The following is a 24,290-nucleotide window of genomic DNA, read 5'->3' as shown; positions in this document are numbered from 1 at the left end:
TGGAGTTTGGGCCTAATGACTCAAGGGTCATACTCAAACCTAGGCACGGTTATGTGCCGAAGTCCCTCAACACGCCGTTTCGGGCTCAGGTTATTGCCCTGTCTGCCCTGTCGGTGTCAGGAGAGGATGGAGACTCGAGTCTTCTTTGCCCTGTTAGGGTTTTAAGAGCTTATGTGTCTCGCTCCGCTGTCTTTCGACAGACTGAGCAGCTGTTTGTCTCGTTTAGTGGACGTTCCAAGGGAATGGCTGTTTCGAGACAGACTCTATCCAGATGGATAGTTGACGCCATAGCGTTAGCTTACGCTTCCAGGGGCCTTCAGTGCCCACTGGGCGTCAGAGCACACTCCACAAGGGGCGTCGCCTCGTCGTGGGCGTGGTCTACTGGGATCTCCTTGCAGGATATATGTATGGCGGCAGGTTGGGCCTCGCCGTCTACATTTATCAGGTTCTATAACCTGGAGGTTCCCGCCTTGCAAGCAAGGCTGCTGTCGGTATAGCCGATTCAGGGCCCTGATGGGAATTCTGAGTTCGTGAGCGTTATGCGCTGCCGACTGTTATATGGGCAGTATTGCGTAAGACCCGCATTGCCACATTGGTCAGGCCTTGCCTCGACTGTGTGATGTTATATTGCCGCATCTACGGGTGCTGCTAGATATGGGACGGAGGGCTCCCCCACTCTCCTGTCCTGGACTCTCTGTGAGTCCCTCGGGTGACTGTGCACTGTAAATCCTGGGCGTTGCTTCAGGTTTATTGGTGTGTGATCCCTGCGCGCACGGCGTTTTACATGGGGTTCCCGTAGCGTCTTAGCTAAGACGCAGTACGAGAGAACTCTCGTAAGAGAACGTACTCGGTTACTAACGTAACCTCGGTTCTCTCTAGAAGAGGGAACGAGTACTGCGTTCTCTGCAGTGCGTACGATTCACTCTGGTTCGCTTTGGCGATGAAATAAATCAGCTGAGTCAGCCTTTTCGAGCTCCTTTTATAGGGTTGGGCCACACCCGTTTCGGCGGGAAGTGGCATGAAGGGCGCGATTTTACACTTAATAATCCATCATGATCATATTACACAACTGAAATTGTACTTCAAAATATTCACATTGTCAATATTTTTTGAGACCCCCCAAAATTTCACATTTCTCGTTTTCAGGGGAGCCCATGTTTTATTAAGGGGAGCCAAGCTCCCCCTAGCTCCCCCATAGTTCACACTATGCATGTGATTGGTACGTCCTGCACCAATGTTCACCATTATTTATTTATTGTAATTGTTTAACTTCTATATATATATATATATATATGTATTTATTATTATTTTTTTTTTTGTAAAATGCTCTGATTATAAAACAAAAAAACAACTAATATAAAAAAAGTAATCATAATCATCATTTCCTAACTGAATTTATAGAAGATTATGTTTGTAAATATGTTTGTCATTGATGTATTTAGTACAGTAGATTTGACTTTTCTTTGCATGATAAGTGATATAATAATAAGACTGGATTGATAACCGATGCTATGTTTGGGAAAGGGCCATTTTATGTTACTGTTTCAGCACAGCTCATATGTGATCAATAAGCCTCATTGATTTGTGTTTATTGGGTTAAATGTTAAATTGAAACCTGACCTCTGGGACTGTAATTTGTCATTTGTTTCAGGGCTCAAGATAGACACTCGTCTGTGGAAAAAGCACAACATAATGGCTCTATACATATGATTCTGACCAATGATGGCCTCAGTGCTTTTAGAGGTATTTTTAAAGTACCTGTAACTCCTGCCGCCTTGTGTATTTTGCTATATACAGTAAATGTACTGTACATATATGTAATCTGTAAAAGTCCACCAGTATTGTGAAGAATAGAGAACGAACCTAAAGAGAAGACATGAACCAAGTCCTATTAAAACTGTACTCTTAGGAATAGGCTTTTACATTTAATTAATTTCTGAACACTTGGACACCCTAACACACTCTTTGGGGAAAAAAAATGCACTAGACATGCAGAGTAAGTTAAATGTGTGGAAGTCAAATGTATGGATGCATCTTTTCACTGTGGAATAAAAAATAATAATAAATTGCAATTTTTTATCTAGCAATTCAGAACTTTTTTTCTCACAAATATATATGTATATTTAAAATCCATTGCAGGAACTGAACATTGAGATGTAAACTTCATGTTTCTCACAATTCTGAGTTCATATCTCTGTCACACTTCTGGCATTCTTTCTCTTCTAAATACTTTTCTGGAACAAAACCAGAATTGCGAATTCAGAGAAAGTCAGTCTTGCTAGTCTGAAATGAAATTATGAGGAAAAAATACAATTCTAACTTTCTTTTTATGAATTCTGTTTTCTTTTCTTCTATTTGTTTCCCAGGATTAATTGCAACTTTATATCTCACAGTTGCAAGTTTATATCTTACAATTGCATGTTTATTTATTGGATCTTGCTACCATATGTTTGTATACTTTTTTAAAAAGCATTTCAAGATGTTGTAAAGAGATGTTCAATTATAAGAATTGTACTCGCATAAGCTACTTTATTCAGTGCTTGAATACATTTTACCACCTGACCAGTTCCTGTTTTAGACTATACTGCTCTATGCTGTCTACTGTCACAGTATCAATAGCATTTGCTATAGCTGAAGTGTTTGGGAGTTCCAAATTCCAAATCCAAACAATCTGCATTGTGGCATTACTGTGTGGCTCTATAGGATTGTTGTTTTGCTGTTTGCTGACTTTATTCATACTTTTGTTTTTATTACTATTGTTAGTTACTTCTTATTTTGTGATGTTTGCATTTGTTAATTGTCACCATTCTGAGGTTTGCATCAAGCATTAAATATAATCCAGATATCTTTGCTTTGTAAGATGATTGCTTCAGAAACAAAGATTTTAAAGTGTCTTATAAAACTAGTACAAATGATGTCAGTCTTATTGTCTGAATGAGGCATTTTGCATTTAGTGAACGAGCAAATCGAACAAAACAAATGAGTGTAATTTAGGACAGTTGTTTAGTTACTAAGACAATAGAGTGAACTTAAAAATCTGTGAATTTTCAGCTATTTCATCAATTATTTTTAAAGTCCCTTCTACAATTGCCAAATTGCTGGTGCTAAAATATTGCTTTATTGGACAAGATTCATAACATGTTAATAAACTGTATAAAATGATTATTGATTCCTGATTAATATTGGTGGATGAATTTAAGGGTGCAAACTATTGAAGTTGAAGTTTATTAAAAGTAACACCTTTTTATTTCTTTATTTTCTTATCTACATATGTTCTATATTTTTTCACTTTTTTATTGTAAATGTGTGTGTGTGTGTGTGTGTGTGTGTGTGTGTGTGTGTGTGTAAAACGTGTCCGTTCGAGCATCATTAACAAATGTGAAAATATGAAAAATAGCACAGCACTCTGGTGTTTTTCATGGGCCTTTTTCCTGATGTGCTCTATACAAGAGTCTAGATTAGATTGGTTTATGAAAAAGTGAAACTGGTGAGCTAGTGTTACATATGGCACATTATCATATTGAGCTACTATGGCTTTTTTCTTTTTAAAATAGGGACGTTTATTTTCCTTGTGCGTGACAATGCTGTTTCATTTCAATGCACTCTAAGGCCACTTTATAAGGAAAACTGGAAATATGCCCATGCGTGCCTACTTAAAATTCACTGTGTGTTTTTCATCTATATTATCTGTCTGTTTATTACCGCTCAGATGAAATTCCAGAGTAAATTAACATGATCGATCGTGGCACAGACTAATGTCAAGAGGAAAACTGAAAATTGGATATGTTTGTGGCTTTCCAGAGGGACTTTGAAAATTGCATTTAAAATAGACTGTTAAAAGGAATAGGAAAATTTATGTTGGTTTGCAATTAAAAAACGACATATTTAGACGTATCACGCAAGATTTAACATCATCTAATGTGTCTCCTGATTGTGACGTTGCAACTTGGATAAACATGACCACAAATGTCATTTAAGAGCTACGATAGAGGGGAAGGTTATGATTGTGAATTATGAAGTCTTTAAAAATACAAATTGGTATTGTATGACATTGAAATAATATAGCAAGTTGTATGAACTGCTGTGAAAACATTTTATGCTGCCTTTTTTAAGCTGATGTTCTGCTTTTGTGGAAGAACAAATAACATGGGTGACTAAATAAGAATGAATCTATTTAATATTTGGTTGTTAACTGATGTATTCATGTGTAATATTTGTAGAGATGTGTGAGAATAGTGTTTACATCATTTTGTCATTAGAATCACTTTGTACAGATGCATTGCATTCATCAGCAGGTTGTCATCCTCGCACTGTCCCTTTAAGAAGCCAGTCCAGCTGTCATTGGAGTAATTGTCTGAGCTTATACTCCTCTGGTGGAGGAGCTTATGCAGCGTTTCAGCAGGATCCAATCGTGCAGGTAGCACTCCTTATTCTTGCTCCCCCCAGAGTCCCGTCAGCAACACAGGCAAGGGAGAACTCCTACAGATGGGACGCATGCTCACTGAAGACGGCAGAAAGTTTTAAGGCTGGGAAATGAGTGAAATGGCAGAACCAGCAACTATAACCAGACCCCTGATTTCCTCCAAGCGACACAAGAGCATAAGGAAGAATTCCAGAAGAATTTATTCCCCATATCAGGACGATAATGGGTAAGCCAGCTTTTCAAGCAAATCTGATATTATCTGGTTGCATTATAGTATATATACAAACATTTATATAATTCTAAATGTTATAAAATTTTGTATATAATTTTTTCATACTTTTTAAATCTGATTTCTACAATATAAGGTATTTATATAATAAAAATCCATGTCTTATGCCTATATACAGTATGTGGATCTGTTGCTTTATATACACAGTCCACACTGCTTCACGTAAATACAGATTTTTGCCTATAACAAGTAAACATTAACAAACTAGAGATCGGAAAGTGACTTTTTTTTATCTACAAACTATATAATATATCAGGTTATACAGTTTTAGGGTTCTGAATCTTGTTCACTTTCATGCTCAAAAGTGTCTCTACAGATTTTGCAACATCCAAATAATATGCCATATAATTATTTTTTATATATATTAAATTTTCATATGAATAAAATAAATGTATTAATAATATCGTTTATTATAAAATTTAATGTTGTTGCCAGATGGTCTGAGTATTTCAAAAACTGCTGATCTACTGGGATTTTCACACACAACCATCTCTAGGGTTTACAGAGAATGATCCGAAAAAGAGAAAATACCCAGTGAGCGGCAGTTGTGTGGACAAACATGTCTTGTTGATGTCAGAGGTCAGAGGAGAATGGTCAGACTGGTTAGAGATGATAGAAAGGCAACAGTAACTCAAATAACCACTCGTTACAACCAAGGTATGCAGAATACCATCTCTGAACACACAACACATCGAACCCTGAAACAGATGAGCTACAGCAGCAGAAGACCACACAGGGTGTCCTGTCAGCTAAGAACAGGAAACAGAGGCTACAATTCACACAGGCTCGCCAAAATTGGACAATAGAAGATTGGAAAAACATTGCCTGGTCTGATGAGTCACGATTTCTGCTGCGACATTCAGATGGTAGGGCAAGAATTTGGTGTAAAGAACATGAAAGCATGATCCATCTTGCCTTGTCTCAACAGTTCAGGCTGCTGGTGGTGGTGTAATGGTATTATTGGTAAATGGTAAAATGGTAAATATTTTCTTGGCACACTTTGGGCCCCTTAGTACCAACTGAGCATTATTTAAACACCACAGCCTACTTGAGTATCGTTTCTGACCATGTCCACCCCTTTATGACTACAGTGTGCCCATCTTCTGATGGCTACTTCCAGCAGGATAATGCACCATGTCACAAAGCTCAAATCATCTCAGACTGGTTTCTTGAACATTAGGATGAGTTCACTTTACTCAAATGGCCTCCACAGTCACCAGATCTCAATCCAATAGAGCATCTTTGGGATGTGATGGAACGGGAGATTCACATTATGGATGTGCAACCGACAAATCTGCAGCAACTGCGTGATGCGATCATGTCAATATGGACCGAAATCTCTAAGGAATGTTTCTAACACCTTGTTGAATCTATGCCATAAAGAATTAAGGCAGTTCTCATGGCAAAAGGGGGTTCAACCTGGTACTAGCAAAGTGTTTTTTATTTTATTTTACCTAATAAAGTGGCCAGTGAGTGTATATATAAAGGAATTTATGCACATATGTATAAATCAACAGTTTTGTTATATGCTGCACAAATAAGGGTCTTATGATACTACATTACTCTAATATTAATTGCTGTGATTATTGATCTTTGGTTGTGTTGCAGACCATCTGATGATGAGGATAAGGATGGAGAAAGAGTGGACAGCAATGATCCAGAGGAGATGTTCCAGAACATTCAGGTTCAGAAGGAAATCATCACCAACATCCGAACTAAACCCTGGCCAATAAGACGCAAGCTAAAAGTGCTCAAGTGAGACCCCACCGAGTGTATGCTAGGGAAATGCCATCAGAACTAATGCACATTCTGTACTGAAATTATTGCAGATCATAAAATTGAATAGTTCTCCAGTGAAACAGTTTAAATGGCATGAGATAAAAACAAGGATAAAGGATTTATAAGTTCAGCATTCATAAAGCCAAAATGTGAGTGTAGAATGTGCAACTAAATGGGCTGTAAAGGTATTTTTTCAGCTGATGCCAGTGTTTGTACAGCAGTAGATGTGGTTATTAGTGAGTTAGATTCATTACATAAATAGGGGGAATGAAAAGAACTAAGCATTATTTCTTTCTAAAATGATTATTTGACCCCATTACTGCCATTAGCCTACTTAGAAACGACATTCGAAAATGTTTAAAACTGATGATAATGGCTTAGGAAAGCATCCTCGCATTAAACCCGTAAGGTAAATAACAATTAACTTTCAGTGCTTGAAAGCGGCCGCCATATTTACAACATGGTGCTTGGAGAACAAACTAAATTGGCTGAGTAATTGTTTCATTAGCCTGGCCAGCAGTTTCTCATTTTACTGGGTAGCGATCACTGCGGTTTCTTTGGGCGTTTGACAAAGATGCGCAAATGTACCCGCTGTGATTGACCGGGGTCACATCAAGATCACATTGTGGTTTTATCGTGGTACAGTGTACAGGCAAACTCTTTGGATTTATGCAACTGGCATAGCACTCCCAAAATACTGTGAATACAATACAGCTACATATTTTTTTTTCTTTTTAAGTATTTCATATATATAACTTTTATATACCATATCAAATTTCGAAATGTATCTTTTTTTATGATTTTATGTCAGCTACCAAAATATGATTTCTATAGCAATTTATTTCAGGGGCTCTGAGCATTTGCATCCATCATAAAGTCCAAAGATGATGTTCGTTTGTCCAACTTATGCTTTTATAACTGGCGGGTTTCTGCCTGATGGTGCGTGGAAAAGATACATGTTCCATTTTACGAGTGTCCTCATCATCTTTGGATGAGCGCTCATGATTACATACACCCACCTTCTAAAGAAATAACCCCCCAAAATCAATTTTCAATCTGTATGAGTTTGATTCCTCTATTAAGCTGTCATTGAATTTTATGGCCTAATTTTGGTGTTGCTGGTTTGTTTTTCATTTTTATTAATAAAGACACCATGATTCACCATTTTTAATGGGTAAAACAAAAGTGTGCTAGAGCTGTGTTCATGATCACAGAACGGGAAAGCCTTCTACTATTGCCCTGGAGTCAGTCTGGTGAAGATTGTTTGTATTTGTGTGTTTCAGGCAAGCTAGAGAGATTGTCCTGAAGTATGAGGGCAGACTGACCAGGACGAGAGGTTACCAGGCAGCAGGGGCAGATGTATGTATCTATCTATCTATCTATCTATCTATCTATCTATCTATCTATCTATCTATCTATCTATCTATCTATCTATCTATCTATCTATCTATCTATCTATCTATCTATCTATCTATCTATCTATCTATCTATCTATCTATCTATCTATCTATCTATCTATCTATCTATCTATCTATCTATCTATCTATCTATCTATCTATCTATCTATCTATCTATCTATCTATCTATCTATCTATCTATCTATCTATCTATCTATCTATCTATCTATCTATCTATCTATCTATCTATCTATCTATCTATCTATCTATCTATCTATCTATCTATCTATCTATCTATCTATCTATCTATCTATCTATCTATCTATCTATCTATCTATCTATCTATCTATCTATCTATCTATCTATCTATCTATCTATCTATCTATCTATCTATCTATCTATCTATCTATCTATCTATCTATCTATCTATCTATCTATCTATCTATCTATCTATCTATCTATCTATCTATCTATCTATCTATCTATCTATCTATCTATCTATCTATCTATCTATCTATCTATCTATCTATCTATCTATCTATCTATCTATCTATCTATCTATCTATCTATCTATCTATCTATCTATCTATCTATCTATCTATCTATCTATCTATCTATCTATCTATCTATCTATCTATCTATCTATCTATCTATCTATCTATCTATCTATCTATCTATCTATCTATCTATCTATCTATCTATCTATCTATCTATCGTTCTATCTATCTATCTATCTATCTATCTATCTATCCATCTACCTATCTATCTATCTATCGTTCTATCTATCGTTCTATCTATCGTTCTATCGTTCAATCTATCGTTCTATCATTCATTTGATCTTACTATAAAAACAGTTTTTGTCGTATTCATATTATAGCTACCCCTTCCTTTCACTGTAAGTTTTTTTTTTTTTTTTTTCATCAGCTCTGTGTTTATGTGAGCTTCCAGTTAAGGTTGTGCGTGTCTCTGCCTCAGCGGTGCTCCTCATCTGCTCACAGACGCTGCACTCAAATTTATAGCCTGTTGTTATAGCCTGGTTTAATTAAAATGTCCAATGGCATTCGCCAAGGCTGCCCAAGCACCATTAAAATTAATTGACTTTTAAGCAAGTGGATTTGATGGTATATTATTCATTCTATCATGGCAGACTGAAAATCAGATACTGGTACGCATTGATTTAACAAATGTTTGTTTTTATATGATCTTATTATTTTTTTATACATGGTCTCACAGGTCTTTCAACACAGTTTGAATTAAATCTTTATTTATTTTTGTGGAGTCCTCTGTGTGCAAACTGTTTGCTTTTGTGAAAATATTATTTAACTGTTGTATTTGTATGTACATTTTTTTTTTTTTTTTTTTAGTTGCTGAAGAAAATTTCAAGACTCTTATACAACATTGTCGTCTTGTTCATTCCCTGGGAGATGAGGATCAAAAAGATTGAAAGTTAGTATCTAGATGCACTAGATATTTGTATATCAATGTTAACCTATTATTGCAAGGCATAGAGAAAACATAATTCGGATCACATGAATTTTCATGAATGACAAACTAGCTCCTGATTTGGTAAATATATGAGACGTTATGCAGATTCAGTAGTGTGAGTAAAGTAATGAATAAAAAAATAAATAGACTGAATTAAAATGACCCTATACGTAAAGTATTTTAAGGTTCAGATCAGGTCAAAATAACCCCATACTTCATTAAATGTACGCTATATGTTGTTTTTTGAAGGTCACTTTGGATCAGGTGTGGCCTCTTATTTCATATTTCTGCGATGGCTGTTTGGGATCAACATAGTTCTCACTGTTATGACTGGAGCCTTTATCGTACTGCCTGAGGTTAGTATGCACTGCTTTCATTCTGAACAGTCAGGAATAGGCTGTATATTCAGATATTAACATTTATGAAATAAAAAGTGTCAAACAATTTGAATGTGCATTGCCTAATGATCTATTAAAAATTACACATGCCTTTATTCTCCTTTATTGTTATTTCCGAGAGCATGTACAGATATATAGATCCTACTGTGTGTAGTTATTTTATTAAAGGTGTCATCAGATGGGGAAGTCATGGCCTAATGGTTAGAGAGTCGGACTCCCAATCGAAAGTTTGTGAGTTCGAGTCCCGGGCCGGCAGGAATTGTGGGTGGGGGGAGTGCATGTACAGTTCTCTCTCCACCTTCAATACCACGACTTAGGTGCCCTTGAGCAAGGCATCGAACCCCCAACTGCTTCCCGGGTGCCGCAGCATAAATGGCTGCCCACTGCTCCGGGTGTGTGCTCACAGTGTGTGTGTGTGTTCACTGCTCTGTGTGTGTGCATTTCGGATGGGTTAAATGCAGAGCACAAATTCTGAGTATGGGTCACCATACTTGGCTGAATGTCACTTCACGCTCACTTTCAGATGCTACATACACTTTTACAAGTTGTTTGAACTGAAGTGTGTGTTGGCAGTGTGCGTACACAACCAACCTATAATGATAAAAATCCACCTGGTGTTTTTATTTATTTATTTTATTTAATATTTTTTTTGGGTCTACTAAAATCTTTACCCCTTTCTTCAATCGAGCCAATCTCAGATGCCTGTGTTTGTGACATCACACAGACAGGCCCCTCCCATGATAGTTTGATTGACAGTAGTGTTTCAGCACAGACTGGACTGGTGTCTTATCTTAGCTCCGCCCTGAGTGAACTGTCATCAGTCCACCATTGTTTCACCGCCGGAGCAGATGTAGACAAGAATGTCTCCTAAGTGATTGAGGTGTTCTGTTGTTGGATGTAATAATGAACATAGCAGTCGTTATTTACTCCTGACATCTGAACCGCTGAAGATGCAGTGGATTACGTTTGTTTCTGAAGGGAATGTGCCTCCAATCTACATAAATGCATCTATGTTCATGCAAATCGTTCGTGATCCAGCTTCACCAACAGAAGAAGTGGGTATTAGGTTTTATGATTAATCGTTGCAAATTGCTTTTCCTAATAATGTGCTAATTAGCTAGTTTCACGATGAATGCGGATAAACCAAACAGTCCCTCAGAGAGTGGCTCGGAAGAGAGGGGCGGGGTCAGCAGAGCTCATTAACATTTAAAGGAAAATGCTACAAAACGGCTTCCTCTGAAAAGAGCTGTTTTTGACAGGGTTAAAAAGTTGTTTTTTACACTACCATTGAGAAATTTTAACCAAACTATGTTACAGACTTTTCATTAAGACCCTAAAGAATAATATAAACTTGTGGAAAATGGGCCTGAAAATGGAAAATATGGTTAGATTTATTTCACTCCTGGTGCAGAGACACAATGTAATTTCTGCTCTGCATTCATCTGTTGTCCTCTAACATTCCTTCTGTCTCTCCAATCTGTCCAATCAGCTCTTGGCCGGCGCTCCGTTTGGTACCACCCGCAGCAAGACCATCCCCAAGGAGCACCTTACCTCTGCACAAGACCTGGACACCATCTGGTCGCTGGGGGCAAGACTATTATCTCTCATTTTTACAGCTTTACCAATATGATGTGTATATTATCAGTGGATCTTAGGAGTATAATCGCAAATGTTTTTTTTTTTATGTTCAGTCTGTCAGCTTGTCAAAAGGTTTTGTTTTATGTCTGTATTTCAGGGATATCTTCAATATTCGGTGCTTTTTTACGGCTACTACGGCAATGTGCGTAAAATCGGCAGTGCTGGCTACAGACTGCCCTTGGCCTATTTTCTGGTCGGGATGGCTGTTTTTGCCTACAGCTTCATCACTTTGCTAAGAAAGTAATCGCTACTTCGAAGACGCTTTGCTTAAAATTGCTGATTAATCTCAGTACATTCACATTTATGCATTTGGCAGATGCTTTTATCCAAAGTGATTCATAATGCAAATTTGTTTGGTTGCTGAAAAGAGCAGGTATGGTATTGCTGTTGAAGCTGGTTAATTAAGGATCTGGTTGACCTGTCTTTTGAGCAGAGTTGATGAGAGTATCTGCTAAAAAAGCTAGACTAGTTAATTGCCTAGACTACATTGACGGTGCTTTTTTAACCCCTTTTGATGTGCTGAAAATGTGGTGTTGCTTGTAAATCTCTCATTACACTAATATTTCACAAAATCTTGGATTCAATATTTTTATCATCTTGTTTTCTTTAAATTATCCAAGATCTGTTAGTAATATAGCTTATCACAAAACAAGGTGGGGAAAAATTATCAATATTTTGAGCAAAATGCAGTCAGTAAATTCCAATGCGATAACATGAAATAGCATTTCCAGACATCCTGTCCAGGTCAAATTGCACAGAACACAACATGAGTGTTAAGTAATTTTTCGCCATGTGGTAATTTTTTCACAGTCAGGATCACAAAGATATGTACTATGTTTCTTTAGAAAAAGCTCAGTTTGTGTTCCTCATATGCTGTTGTTTTTATCAGAATGGCTAAAAACTCCCGCATGAGTTTAGCCGGCGCCTCTGATGAGAATTACACCTTCTGCTGGCGTGTCTTCTGTGCGTGGGACTACCTGATTGGGAACCCAGAGGCGGCCGAGAGTAAAGGGGCAGCCATCGTCAATAGCATCAGAGTGAGCATCTACTGTTTTACAGATTTAATTCAGTTCAGCATTGCCTCCAAGGGAGGTTTATGTTACACTATTAGTGCTGTTTACTCAATGGAAAACATGTTATATGAGTCTCATCACTGTCATGCTAAATTACAAATGCTTCTTTAGAATAGCATTCAATTTGTTCATATACAAATGTTGCACTTGTTGCATGTTTTTAAAAGTTGCAAAAGTTGTGATTTCACTCAGATGTTCAGTATGTGATAAACATGTATCGGTCAGGTCAACTAACTAGACAAGATTTGGCCATTTTGCACATTTCCACATTGCACAGTAAATGGGCATAATTTCTAGGTATCTGTAGCAGAATCAACCGTATCGGTTAATCATTTACAAAGTATTTGTCTTTCTTTCTTTCTTTCTTTCTTTCTTTCTTTCTTTCTTTCTTTCTACAATTACCACAATTTAATGAAGTAACAGTTACTATAATATCTGTAATACCTATATACTATAATACTATAATACCTATCTGGCAGAAATTATGATTAATGATTTCAGGATTTTGAACTGTGCTTTGGATATTAACCAGTGTTATGTTAGTGTCATTGAGATACTCTCATGTTTTTTATTTGTATTTTGAATCTGTTTTGATTTTTTTCTTATATTTTAATTTCTTTACATATTTTTTTATATTTTTAAAGTTTTAGCCATTTAGCTTTTTTTCATATGTATACGTCTATATAATTTTCATTCATTGTAGTTTTGGTTATTTTAATACGTCAAGTTCAACTATTTTTTTTCCCTTATGGTTAAAATTGTTCTGCTTCTGTTTTTAGGAAGCCATTGTAGAGGAGCAAGAAAAAAAGAAAGACACAAGCCTGCAAGTTTTCCTCTTTATTTGTGTCTCCATTATCACCCCAACATAACCTGTTAAAGTGCTGACTAAGTGTTTTCTCCAAAAACCCTCAGAAGTGCATGTTTAATAAAACTGTCTTTTGAGGGTGAGTATGATCTTATCAATAAGTGACTTACAGTGTTGTGCTGTTTCTCCCTTTCTGAGGCTGTTCACAGCACGTGTAATGCTGCCTCAGACCTCTCTGATTTATACATCTCCTCCCCGTCCAATGCAGTCGCAGCAGAACATGCGAAATGGAAAACATCCTGCCGTATTTTATGAAAACTGCCTTTTACTGCAGGCAGATGACTGCTCCTAAATCGCCAGCAGACCTGCTCACACATTAAAACCGATGAATATGTTGTGGGAGTGCGACATAGCCATCCACACAGGGTTATGCTAACATTTAAACATTATCTCTAAACAATTATAGCTAAACTCTGTGGTTTAATCTAATGAGATCAGGTTTAGTATTGGGTTTCTGTGGGTCTTAAGAAGTCTTAATTCACCCTTTTTTCAAATTAAGGTCTTAGAAAAAGTCTTAAATTCATAAAGTCATGGCATGTTGCATCCATTGCAAAAATGAGAATCTCCCTTCGTGTTTCTGTCTTGTTTTCCAATACAAATAGCTAAACTTCTTTAAATCAAGATTCAATCGACATTTGAAACTACATATTAGGCATATGGTAAATCATATCATACAATGTGATTTTCTTATATACTCAGCTCTCTATAATATTTGATTCTGATTGGTCCATTGCAGTATTATGCAGATGGCACTTAGTTACCTAGTGCTAGTTTCAGGTTTCTCAAATAACTCTTTGAACTCTCACATAAAATAATTATGAGTGAATAATCAATAGTTTATGTCACATGATTTATGTAAGTATAGTCAGCCGTTCAGGATGATACATGATCAGATGTCTGTAGGTGTATCTGACTGTGTTGTTTTCTATCCCAGCAGAGCTGTACTGATCAGTTTGCGGATTCTGGCAAACATTCTGGTCCTAATGTCTCTGACCGGCAGCATCTACATCATCTACTTTGTGGTGGATCGTTCTCAAAAACTAGAGCAGGAGAAACCTGAGCTAACACTCTGGGAGAAGAATGAGGTACAGTATGCTTATAGATTTTACGTTGTCTTATACATTGTAACGAATTAAACCTTCATGATCATCGGGAAGAAGGAGGCGGGAACCGGCGGACAATCAAATTATATTTTAATGATCAAAATAAACACAAAAACAGCGCCAGCCCCTCACGGACGACTGACGTGCACAAATAAAAATCAAAACACAAACTAAAACCCAGGCCTGTCAAGATTCAAGATTCAAGATTTTTATTCATCACATACTAAATATAGAACGCAAAATAATGTGCATGAACGTAAACTGTAGTCTTAAATATTAAGATGTACAGGGATGTACAATGGGCATTTATGCATTTTACTGTGGTCTTAAATATAAGATACACAGGAATGTACAAGAAGCAAATTAAAAAAAAATTAAGTGGAGGCATGAGGATGTTAAGGTGCTGGTTAAGAGTTTAGGAGCCTGATGGCCTGGGGGAAGAAACTCCTCCTGAGTCTCTCGGTTTTTGCCATCAGGCAACGGTAGCGCTTACCAGATGGCAGCAAAGTGAAAATATGGTTACTAGGGTGGATGGAGTCCTTGATGATTTTAGTAGCTCTACTTCTGCAGCGTTTGAGGTAGATGTCCTGTAGAGAGGGGAGAGCAGACCCTGAGATGCACTCAGCTAAGCGCACAACTCTCTGCAGTGCTTTGCAGTCTTGACTGGAGCTGTTCCCATACCACACTGAGATGCACTGAGTCAATACACTTTCTATAGCCCCAGAATAGAAAGTTTTCAGGATTGCTGGTGAGACCCTGAATTTCCTCAGCTGTCGCAGATGGTACAGTCTTTTCCTGGCTTTATTAACCTGTGTTTGAATGTGAGTAGTCCAAGTCAGGTCCTCGGAGATGTTTACACCAAGGTACTTGAAGCTGCTCACCCTCTCCACAGGGGTCCCGCTGATCATAAGAGGAGTATAGGGCTGCTGCTGTTTCTTCCTGAAGTCCACAATCAGCTCTTTAGTTTTGCTCACATTCAGAAAGAGACAGTTGTCCTTGCACCATGATGTCAATTTCTCTACCTCATCCAAGTATGCGGTCTCATTATTGTTGTGAATGAGGCCCAGAACCACAGTATCATCAGCAAATTTGATAATGGATGTGGAGCTGTGCGAAGACACGCAGTCATGTGTGTAGAGAGAGTAGAGCAGGGGACTCAGGACACAGCCCTGTGGGGCTCCTATGTTCAGGGTGATGGAGCTAGAGGTGTACTGGCCTAGTTTCACCACTTGAGGTCTGCCGGTGAGGAAATCAAGAATCCAGTTGCAGAGTGAAGAATTCAGGCCGAGGTCAATGAGTTTAGAAGCTAGCTTTATGGGGACTATAGTATTAAAAGCTGAGCTATAGTCAATAAATAGCAGCCTTACATAGTTCCTGTTATTGCTGTCAATGTGTGTGAGAGAAGAGTGCAGGATGTGAGAGATGGCATCATCAGTGGATCTGTTAGGGCGATAGGCAAACTGAAGAGGGTCCAAAGTATCCGGTATGGAGGAGCAGATGACGTTTTTAACCAGTCCCTCAAAGACCTTCATGACTATTGATGTGAGGGCAACTGGACGATAGTCATTCAGACAAGAGGGTTTGTTGTTTTTAGGCACAGGGATGATGACTGATTTTTTGAATGAGGTGGGAACCACCGATGTAGCAAGAGACTCATTAAAAATGGATGTAAACAAACCAGCGAGCTGATCAGCGCAGGACCGCAGAACACGGCCAGAAATCCCATCAGGTCTGGCTGCTTTCCTTACATTCACTCGCTTTAGTGCCCTCCGAACCTCGTCCTCCGACACGGTGATCGCATGATGATCGCTGATCTGACTGCTGCTTCCTGACGCGCTGATCGGCGGACTCGCACTGCTTAGATTGTTTTCAAAGCGGCCGTAGAAAGTGTTTAGCTCATCAGCCAGCGGCGGATCTGCTCTCACCTCTGCAGAGGATTTATTTCCAAAGTCATAGATGGTCCTTAGTCCTTGCCACATGCGTCGGGAGTCATTTAGCTGGAAATGTGACTCTATGCGTTCCCTGTATCTGTGTTTGGCGGCTCTTACTGCGCGCCGGAGAGCATTGCACGATGCTTTGTACTCGCTCATGTTTCCTGACAGAAGACCGGCACTGTAAGCAGCAGTTCGTTTGTTTACTGCTGCACGGATTGATCTGTCCACCTACGGTTTCTGATTTGAGAATGACTTTGTAGTTATTGTATCCGTGGCTTGTTCGGCTAGCATGTTTACAAAGCTGAACGCTACATCCGTGAACTCGCTGACGTCAGATGAACTTGTGCGAAACATGTCCCAGTCTATGTCATCAAGAGCTGCCTGTAACGTTGCTTCTGATTGGGCGGACCATCGCGTCACCACCCTCTGCACCGGGGGATCTTTAACGAGCCGTTGTTTATATTCTGGTGTGAGGAAAATGGCGGCATGGTCCGATCTGCCGAAAGCCGGTAGTGAGCGAGCTTTGTAGGCATTCTTAAACTGAGTGTAGCAATGATCCAGTGTATTCCTCTCTCTGTCCTCTCTCGTCCTTCACTGTCGTCGTTCCGGTTTTATATCCCTCCATCTCCTCCGTGGGACTTGAGACCGGTGGGTCGAGCAGGTGTTGCTCATTCCCAATCACTCCACCGGCCTCGCTCCTGTTCCCACGTCTCTCGGCCCCGCCCCACTCATCACATACATCTTGGCCTAGAGATTACATATGCTTTCTGCTAATGCTCCATTTTCTTTTTCTTACTTAAGTCATAGTTTCTTTTCTTTTTCTTTTTCACCTACTTATGCTACAGTATATCCTTAATGTATGTACTCTTGTTTGTATTTGCTTTTTTGAAGGAAAAAGTGCATACTTTGAGTGTGTATCAGAATAGCAGGCAAGCTTTGGGACTACTTTGTTATAATTACGTCTTTAACTGACCACTCTTTTGCTTTATTACGTGGATCCTGTCACCATTTTTCAACTGACCTGTCAATCATCTTGTCAAAGTTACCAAATCCACATTTCATTCAATTTAATTTCCTAGCATATTGAAATGAAGAGGCACGTTGATGAAGCATTTAAAAATTAACGACCAAACTTATCAGACCCCCGCACATGACATGCAAGAAAAAATAAATAAATAGTGCGCACGATTTACTAATTCATTCTCTCAATGTAGTAAAATGTGCACACGATTACCATTTCATTCCCTTGATTTGCTAAACTGTGCACACAATTTACTAATTCATTCTTCGATTTAGCCTAATTTTATTTTATTTTTTTCCTGGATGCCATGTGCAGGGCTCCGATCAGATGTCAAATAAAGATTTTTCATCAGGTTAGGTTGTTTTAAAAAAAACTTACTGTTTTTAAAAAATGTACTGGTGGGTTAGGAATCAAGCACAATGGCTTATGGGCAATATTTGCCATTCGAGTGTGTGGGTGTCACACACCTGGACTCATTTTGTGTGTTTTTGCCCCTGTGACCCAGTTTCTGTCTCTATGTGGTTTGATTAGTTCCCAGGTGTGTCTAGTCATTTCCGCATGTGTTCCATGTCCCTGTTAATTTAGTCATTCCATCCACCTGTGTTTTCCCTATTATCCCTGGTATAAAAGCCTTGTCCTTTCAGTTCTGTTTGGTCGGGTCCACTCGTCTACTTGTTACTTGTCAACTCGTCTACTTGTTACTTGTCAACTTGTCTACTTGTCCACTTGTTACCTGTTACTTGCCACTTGCCACTTGCCACCTGTTATTTGCTACTTACCTTGCCTATGTTTGATTTAATAAATCCTTGTTTCGTTTATCCCTCGGCTCCGTGTTCCTTCCAGCAGCGTAAGCCGTGACAGAAGACCCGACCTAAAAAGTTAAAAAAACTGCGTGTTTTCCCTCCGTTTTGTTTTCCGTTTTATCACAGTCTTTTTCTTTCGGTAGTGTGTCATGGATCCCCTCTATCGCCCCGAATACCTCCTCCTCCTGCTGGAGCAGGAGGGTCTTTCTCTCGAGGACCATACTAGACGGTTTCTCTTGATAGCTAATGCCACCAGCTACCCGGACCACGCGCTCTGCACCTTTTATCACGCCAGCCTGAACTCCAGGTGCAGAGCGTTGTCGCCCGAAGATGGTCCTCGGGAGGATTTCGCCGCATTCATAGAGTGGAATCTGGTGAGAAATGGGTCACCTCTCACGGTCGGCCCAATGGAGGATCTCGCCAGGTCCACTCTGGAATCCAGAGCCCAGCCTACAATCTCCCCACGGTACAAGGCATAAGCCCGAGCCCACCGATGACGGAGAGCCAGAGAGCAACCCGTCAGACCAGGTGCGAGAGCCGGCGACACTGCCCACCACGAGGGAGCAAAATGTGGAGCGCCAAATGGGTCAAAATGAGGGGGTTTTCAATTCACCTATGCCAGATCCTCTGTTAAGCCCAGGAAGGGCTCCTGATCTTCCGTTAAGCCCAGGACGGGCTCCTGATCCTCCTGTAAGCCCAGGACGGGCTCCTGATCCTCCTGTAAGCCCAGGACGGGCTCCTGATCCTCTGTTAAGCCCAGGAAGGGCTCCTGATCCTCCTGTAAGCCCAGGACGGGCTCCTGATCCTCCTGTAAGCCCAGGACGGGCTCCTGATCCTCTGTTAAGCCCAGAAAGGGCTCCTGATCTTCCGTTAAGCCCAGGACGGGCTCCTGATCCTCCTGTAAGCCCAGGACGGGCTCCTGATCCTCTGTTAAGCCCAGGAAGGGCTCCTGATCTTCCGTTAAGCCCAGGACGGGCTCCTGATCCTCCTGTAAGCCCAGGACGGGCTCCTGATCCTCTGTTAAGCCCAGGAAGGGCTCCTGATTCCCCGTTAAGCCCAGGACGGGCTCCTGAACCCCCGTTAAGCCCAGGACGGGCTCCTGATCCTCCGTTAAGCCCAGGACGGGCTCCTGATCCTCCGTTAAGCCCAGGAAGGGCTCCAGCCCCAGAGCTTACTCCAATGCCTGCTCCTCCAAAATTCCCACCCTCCCACCCACTCCTGCCTCCTCCTCCGCTGTCGTCTGGCTGCCCCTCTGCTCGCCCTCAGCCTACCATCATTGTGGTGCGAGCTCAGCGGGACCGCCATCCTCCAGCGACGCCTTGGTCGGCGTCTCCCTCACCTCCGCCTCCAGCCTCCGTTGACCCGTCGGCTCCACCATGGCTCCTAGCTCCTTCCTCTCCGCCGTGGCCCGGCAGTCCGCAGGCTCTGCCTGGCTCCCTCGTCCCTCCGGCTCCGCCTTGGTCTGGCGTCGTCCATCCTATGCCTCGGGACTCCACTCCTCCGGCTTCGCCTCATCCCTCCGTCCCTCCGGCTCCGTCAGGCTCCTTCATCCCCTCGGCTACACCTCAGTCCTCGGTCACTCTGGCCTCACCGCGGCCTTCCGGATCCACATCGCCGCGTCAGTCACCAGAGCCATCAGTTCCGCCTAGGACCTCCGGCTCCTCCCCGTCACCCTGGCTCTTCGGCTCTCCGTCTCCGCCTCGGGCTCCTCCTCCACTTGCTCCGTTGCTGTGGGTCGAGTCCCTGGAGTCGGTGACCATTCCTCCTCCATGGCTCCTTCCTCCGTCGGCCCCACCTTGGGCCGTTATGGCTGTGGCCTGGGTCCTGCTGGGTGCCTCCTGCTTCAGATCCTTCCTGTCTCCTCCCTGGCTCCTTCCTCTGTGGTCCCTGTCTGCTGGCCCCCTCCTGGGAGGCTGTCCTCCACCGGAACCTCCTCCCAAGTTCCCACCCACGCCTCCCTTTGTTGTTTCTACGGTGCGAGGACGCACCTACCGGGAGGGGGGAGTACTGTCACACACCTGGACTCATTTTGTGTGTTTTTGCCCCTGTGACCCAGTTTCTGTCTCTATGTGGTTTGATTAGTTCCCAGGTGTGTCTAGTCATTTCCGCATGTGTTCCATGTCCCTGTTAATTTAGTCATTCCATCCACCTGTGTTTTCCCTATTATCCCTGGTATAAAAGCCTTGTCCTTTCAGTTCTGTTTGGTCGGGTCCACTTGTCAACTTGTCAACTCGTCTACTTGTTACTTGTCAACTTGTCTACTTGTCCACTTGTTACCTGTTACTTGCCACTTGCCACTTGCCACCTGTTATTTGCTACTTACCTTGCCTATGTTTGATTTAATAAATCCTTGTTTCGTTTATCCCTCGGCTCCGTGTTCCTTCCAGCAGCGTAAGCCGTGACAGTGGGGATCTGCATTTCAAATTTCTATCAGAAATAGTAAACCATACTGGTATGTTTGGGATACTCATTTCAACATACTATGATTCTGGACACACTATCTCTATTTTTGAATACTATTTAGGACTGATTGTATGCAAATCGGGTCACAGCATTGTTCTTTTTATTGTTCTTCTTTTCCTCTCGTTCTTCTTATATTTAATTTTCTTCTAATTGTATAATTATTATTTGCTTTTACTGATGTCTGCCACATCCAGATATTTCCTTTAGTATTAGCGATGATGTTGTGTGTATTTGAGGAAGATGAGTGATGTTATGCTGTATGTGTATTGGGTTTCTTCATCAGGTGAGTGTGGTGGTGTCCCTCATTACAATGATTGCTCCTTCAGCCTTTGAGTTAGTGGCTCAGTTGGAGATGTACCACCCCAGAACGAGTCTCCGCTTCCAGCTTGCCAGGTGAGAAAATCACATGAACACCTTTGCTGCTCTGGTATTACTTGACCTTTTTTATATTATGTTTATCATAAGGGAAATATGCCTTTTTTTGTTTAGAGTTCTGGTGTTGTACCTTGGAAACCTCTACAGTTTGATTATAGCCCTCCTGGATAAAGTCAACAGTATGAGCTCTGCTGTGAGTCATATGTTCATTCTTCTCAGCCTTTTCTCTAGGGCTGTTTGACTAATAAATAAAATTGAAATTGCAATGCTGTTTAGTGCATTTATCTAATTGCAGTTTTAAAAAGGCTGTTTTAAAGGGGTCATATGATGCAATTTAACATTTTCCTTTCTCTTTGGAGTGTTACTGTCACAATTCACTTACGCACAGAACGAGGAAACAAGGAGTTCTTCAATATCATACAGACGGGTCCATAAACCTGATATAACGCCCCCTCCTGGAAGGTGGTCTTCGCACCGTAGCAACATCAGAGGGAGGCGTGGGTGGGAACTTGGGTGGGGGTTCCGGAGGAGAATGGATGTCCGAGTGGAGGCCATTGGACAGAGACTCTGGGGGTGAAGAACGAGGGAGGAGCCACGGAGGAGACAAGGGGCGACTTGGAGAAGGAGGAGTCCAGCTGGACCCAGGCCACAGTTATAACAGCGGTTCACAGTGGAGCCGACAGTGGGAGAAGCCATGGAGGAAGGATTGCCACCGACTCCAGGGGCCAACCAACAGCAGTGGAGCAGGTGGAGGAGGAGCCCGAGGTGGAGATGGAGAGCCAACATGCAAGGGGGATGCTGGGGATCCGGGGGGCCAGGGTGGAGCCAGGGGCTCTGGTGACTAAGGCAGAGATGGAGATCCAGAGACCAAGTAGCCCAACAGAGCCGGTAGGGCAGAGAAACGAGACTCCGAAGTGGAGCCACTGGGTCTACGGGTCGAGGCGGAGTCTGGGACTCGGAAGCTGAAAGGCAGAGGTGAGGGATACTCCGACCCCCTGCGACGCTGGGGGATGGCAGTCCCATGGGGCTCGCAGCTTAATGATGGTGGGCTGAAGGCTAGCAGAGGTACTGCCAGACAACAGCGGTGGAGGAGGCAGGAGTGGGTGGGAAGGCAGGCATTTTTGAGGTGCAGGCACTGGAGGATCAGAAGCCCCCGCAGGGCTGGACGAGGGAACCAAGGGCTGGACAGGACCAATTTCGTACCATACTCAGCCCACCCTCAGCCGCGATACAGGGGATGAAGCTCCTCTCCACACTCACACCATTCGTGGCTTTCTCCCTCGTTGTGGGCTCTGTAGCTGGCTCTCGCACCTGGTCTGATAAGTTGGGCTCAACTTCCGGGGTGATCTTATGCTCAGTCACTTGACTTTGCTCTGGCTAGTGGAACATGGTGGGAAATGGCTCGCCGTCATCAGTGAGCTCGGGCTTATGCTCCAAACCATGGGGAGATGGTGGGCTGGGCTCTGGGTCAGGAGCGGCACTGGTGATAAGTCTGGGTAGTTGGTGAAGCTTGCCAGGAGCAGGAACAGTCTGGTGTGGCCCCCAAGTGATTTCTTCCCCTGCTCCAGCAGGAGGAGGAGGTATTCCATGCAAAGGAGGGGATTCATAAAACAACACAATGAGAAAAAACAGGACTTAGAGAAAAAGTCATTATAATCCATTATTATGTCTCCACTGGATGCAACAAATGCCTCATTTATAATGGGTTTTAATGTTTTTTAATCATCGCTCCGGCTGGACAGGGCATCACAGTATGGTAAGGAGTATAAAATTTCCGTCACATGCTTGAGGTATTCAGCAAATTAAAATGCACTGGATAGCTGGCCAATCAGAGCACGCCTTGCTTTTCAGATCGATGAGCTTTGTAAAAATCTATGCATTTCAGAAAGTCAGGGCATAGAGGAGAAACAATAATGTACAGTATGTGGAAAATAGTGTGTTGTTAAACCATAAACCACATTTCATTACACTAAATACACAAAATAATGTTATTTTTAGTTGCATCATATGACCCCTTTAATTAATATATATATATATATATATATATATATATATATATATATATCCACTGCATATAGTGTGGCAGTTTTCTTTTACACACAAGCAATTTTATATATATTTATATATATATTATATATAAAATTATATTTTATATTGATATAGATGTTTGATCACAATGTTTTGTCTAAATTGTGCAGCCCTACAAACAAGCAGCAAACCTAAAAAAAAAATTATATTCACAATTTTTATCAGACAAACATTTTTCTTTCCCCATATTGAGCAGCCCTAATTTTTTTTTCTGATGTATTACTCAGCAGGAAATATATAATGTTTTAATGAAATCAGAACATTGATTTAACATCAAAGGATTGATATTTGTGCAGTAAAAATATTATTCAGATTTTTTACCACTCATTAGTTAGTAAAAATTAAATTCAACACGAATTTTACATGTTTTAAATAATCTTAGATTTCTGTGGGTGCGGGAAACCTGTCTGACTCGACATCGTTCCTAGCGACGATTTCCCAGTCTACTGAGGACAACCTGTCCACCATCATCCCAGATATCACAGAGCAGGAGAACACCACACTGACCATGACTCTTCTGGAGCTCAACAACAGCATGATCACCAACAAGAGCACCACATCCTCCAGACAGCCAATGAGAATGCAATCTCTGCTAAACCAGACCGTCCTGTATGAGTACAACACCAGATCACAACAGGACCCCTGCTGGGAAACATATGTCGGACAGGTACACAGCCAGGTGCTGACTGGAGGTTATGAATGAACCCTTCATAGGCACTAGCCATAGAATTATCGCATAGCATAGTTGAAACCTAAAAATAAAATTTAGCCTATTTTTATTTATATTCTAATTTCATTTGACACAAAGCAACATTATTATACAAAGTAAACAAAATGTTTCCTAGTATTTGAATGAGTCAATTCCTGATGCATACACACACATATATATACATACACACATATATATATATATATAACAAAAAGAAAACACCACCACCAACAAAAGCTATATATATATATATATATATATATATATATATATATATATATATATATATATATATATAGCTCTTGTTGGTGGTGATATATATAGCTTTTGTTGGTGGTGGTGTTTTCTTTTTGTTTTTTAAATGTTTTTTTCACTCTGAAAATATGGCCAAACAAAACGAAGCTCTTAACAAATATTATGTAGTTATGTACACTACTGTTCAAAAGG

General features: G+C 40.8%; 1 protein-coding gene across 1 annotated transcript in view; it reads left to right on the top strand.

Moving 5' to 3' along the window:
- Positions 1-4,140: 4,140 nt before the first annotated feature.
- LOC132101413 (transmembrane channel-like protein 3) overlaps positions 4,141-24,290 on the top strand; it is a 35,064-nt gene continuing 14,914 nt past the window's right edge. The window contains exons 1-13 of the mRNA XM_059506355.1: positions 4,141-4,649; positions 6,321-6,467; positions 7,775-7,850; positions 9,253-9,334; positions 9,623-9,729; positions 11,261-11,359; positions 11,507-11,649; positions 12,299-12,446; positions 13,262-13,305; positions 14,285-14,432; positions 20,955-21,064; positions 21,161-21,239; positions 23,517-23,801. Coding sequence (XP_059362338.1) covers positions 4,534-4,649; positions 6,321-6,467; positions 7,775-7,850; positions 9,253-9,334; positions 9,623-9,729; positions 11,261-11,359; positions 11,507-11,649; positions 12,299-12,446; positions 13,262-13,305; positions 14,285-14,432; positions 20,955-21,064; positions 21,161-21,239; positions 23,517-23,801 — 1,584 coding nt within the window. The 5' untranslated portion in view covers positions 4,141-4,533. The remainder of the gene's footprint in view (positions 4,650-6,320; positions 6,468-7,774; positions 7,851-9,252; positions 9,335-9,622; positions 9,730-11,260; positions 11,360-11,506; positions 11,650-12,298; positions 12,447-13,261; positions 13,306-14,284; positions 14,433-20,954; positions 21,065-21,160; positions 21,240-23,516; positions 23,802-24,290) is intronic.

This window comes from Carassius carassius, chromosome 2 (genome assembly GCF_963082965.1).
Source record: "Carassius carassius chromosome 2, fCarCar2.1, whole genome shotgun sequence".
In the NCBI taxonomy this organism is placed as follows: Eukaryota; Metazoa; Chordata; class Actinopteri; order Cypriniformes; family Cyprinidae; genus Carassius; species Carassius carassius.
The sequence above is the reverse complement of the archived record's forward strand: the minus strand, read 5'-3'. Positions and strand labels throughout refer to the sequence as shown.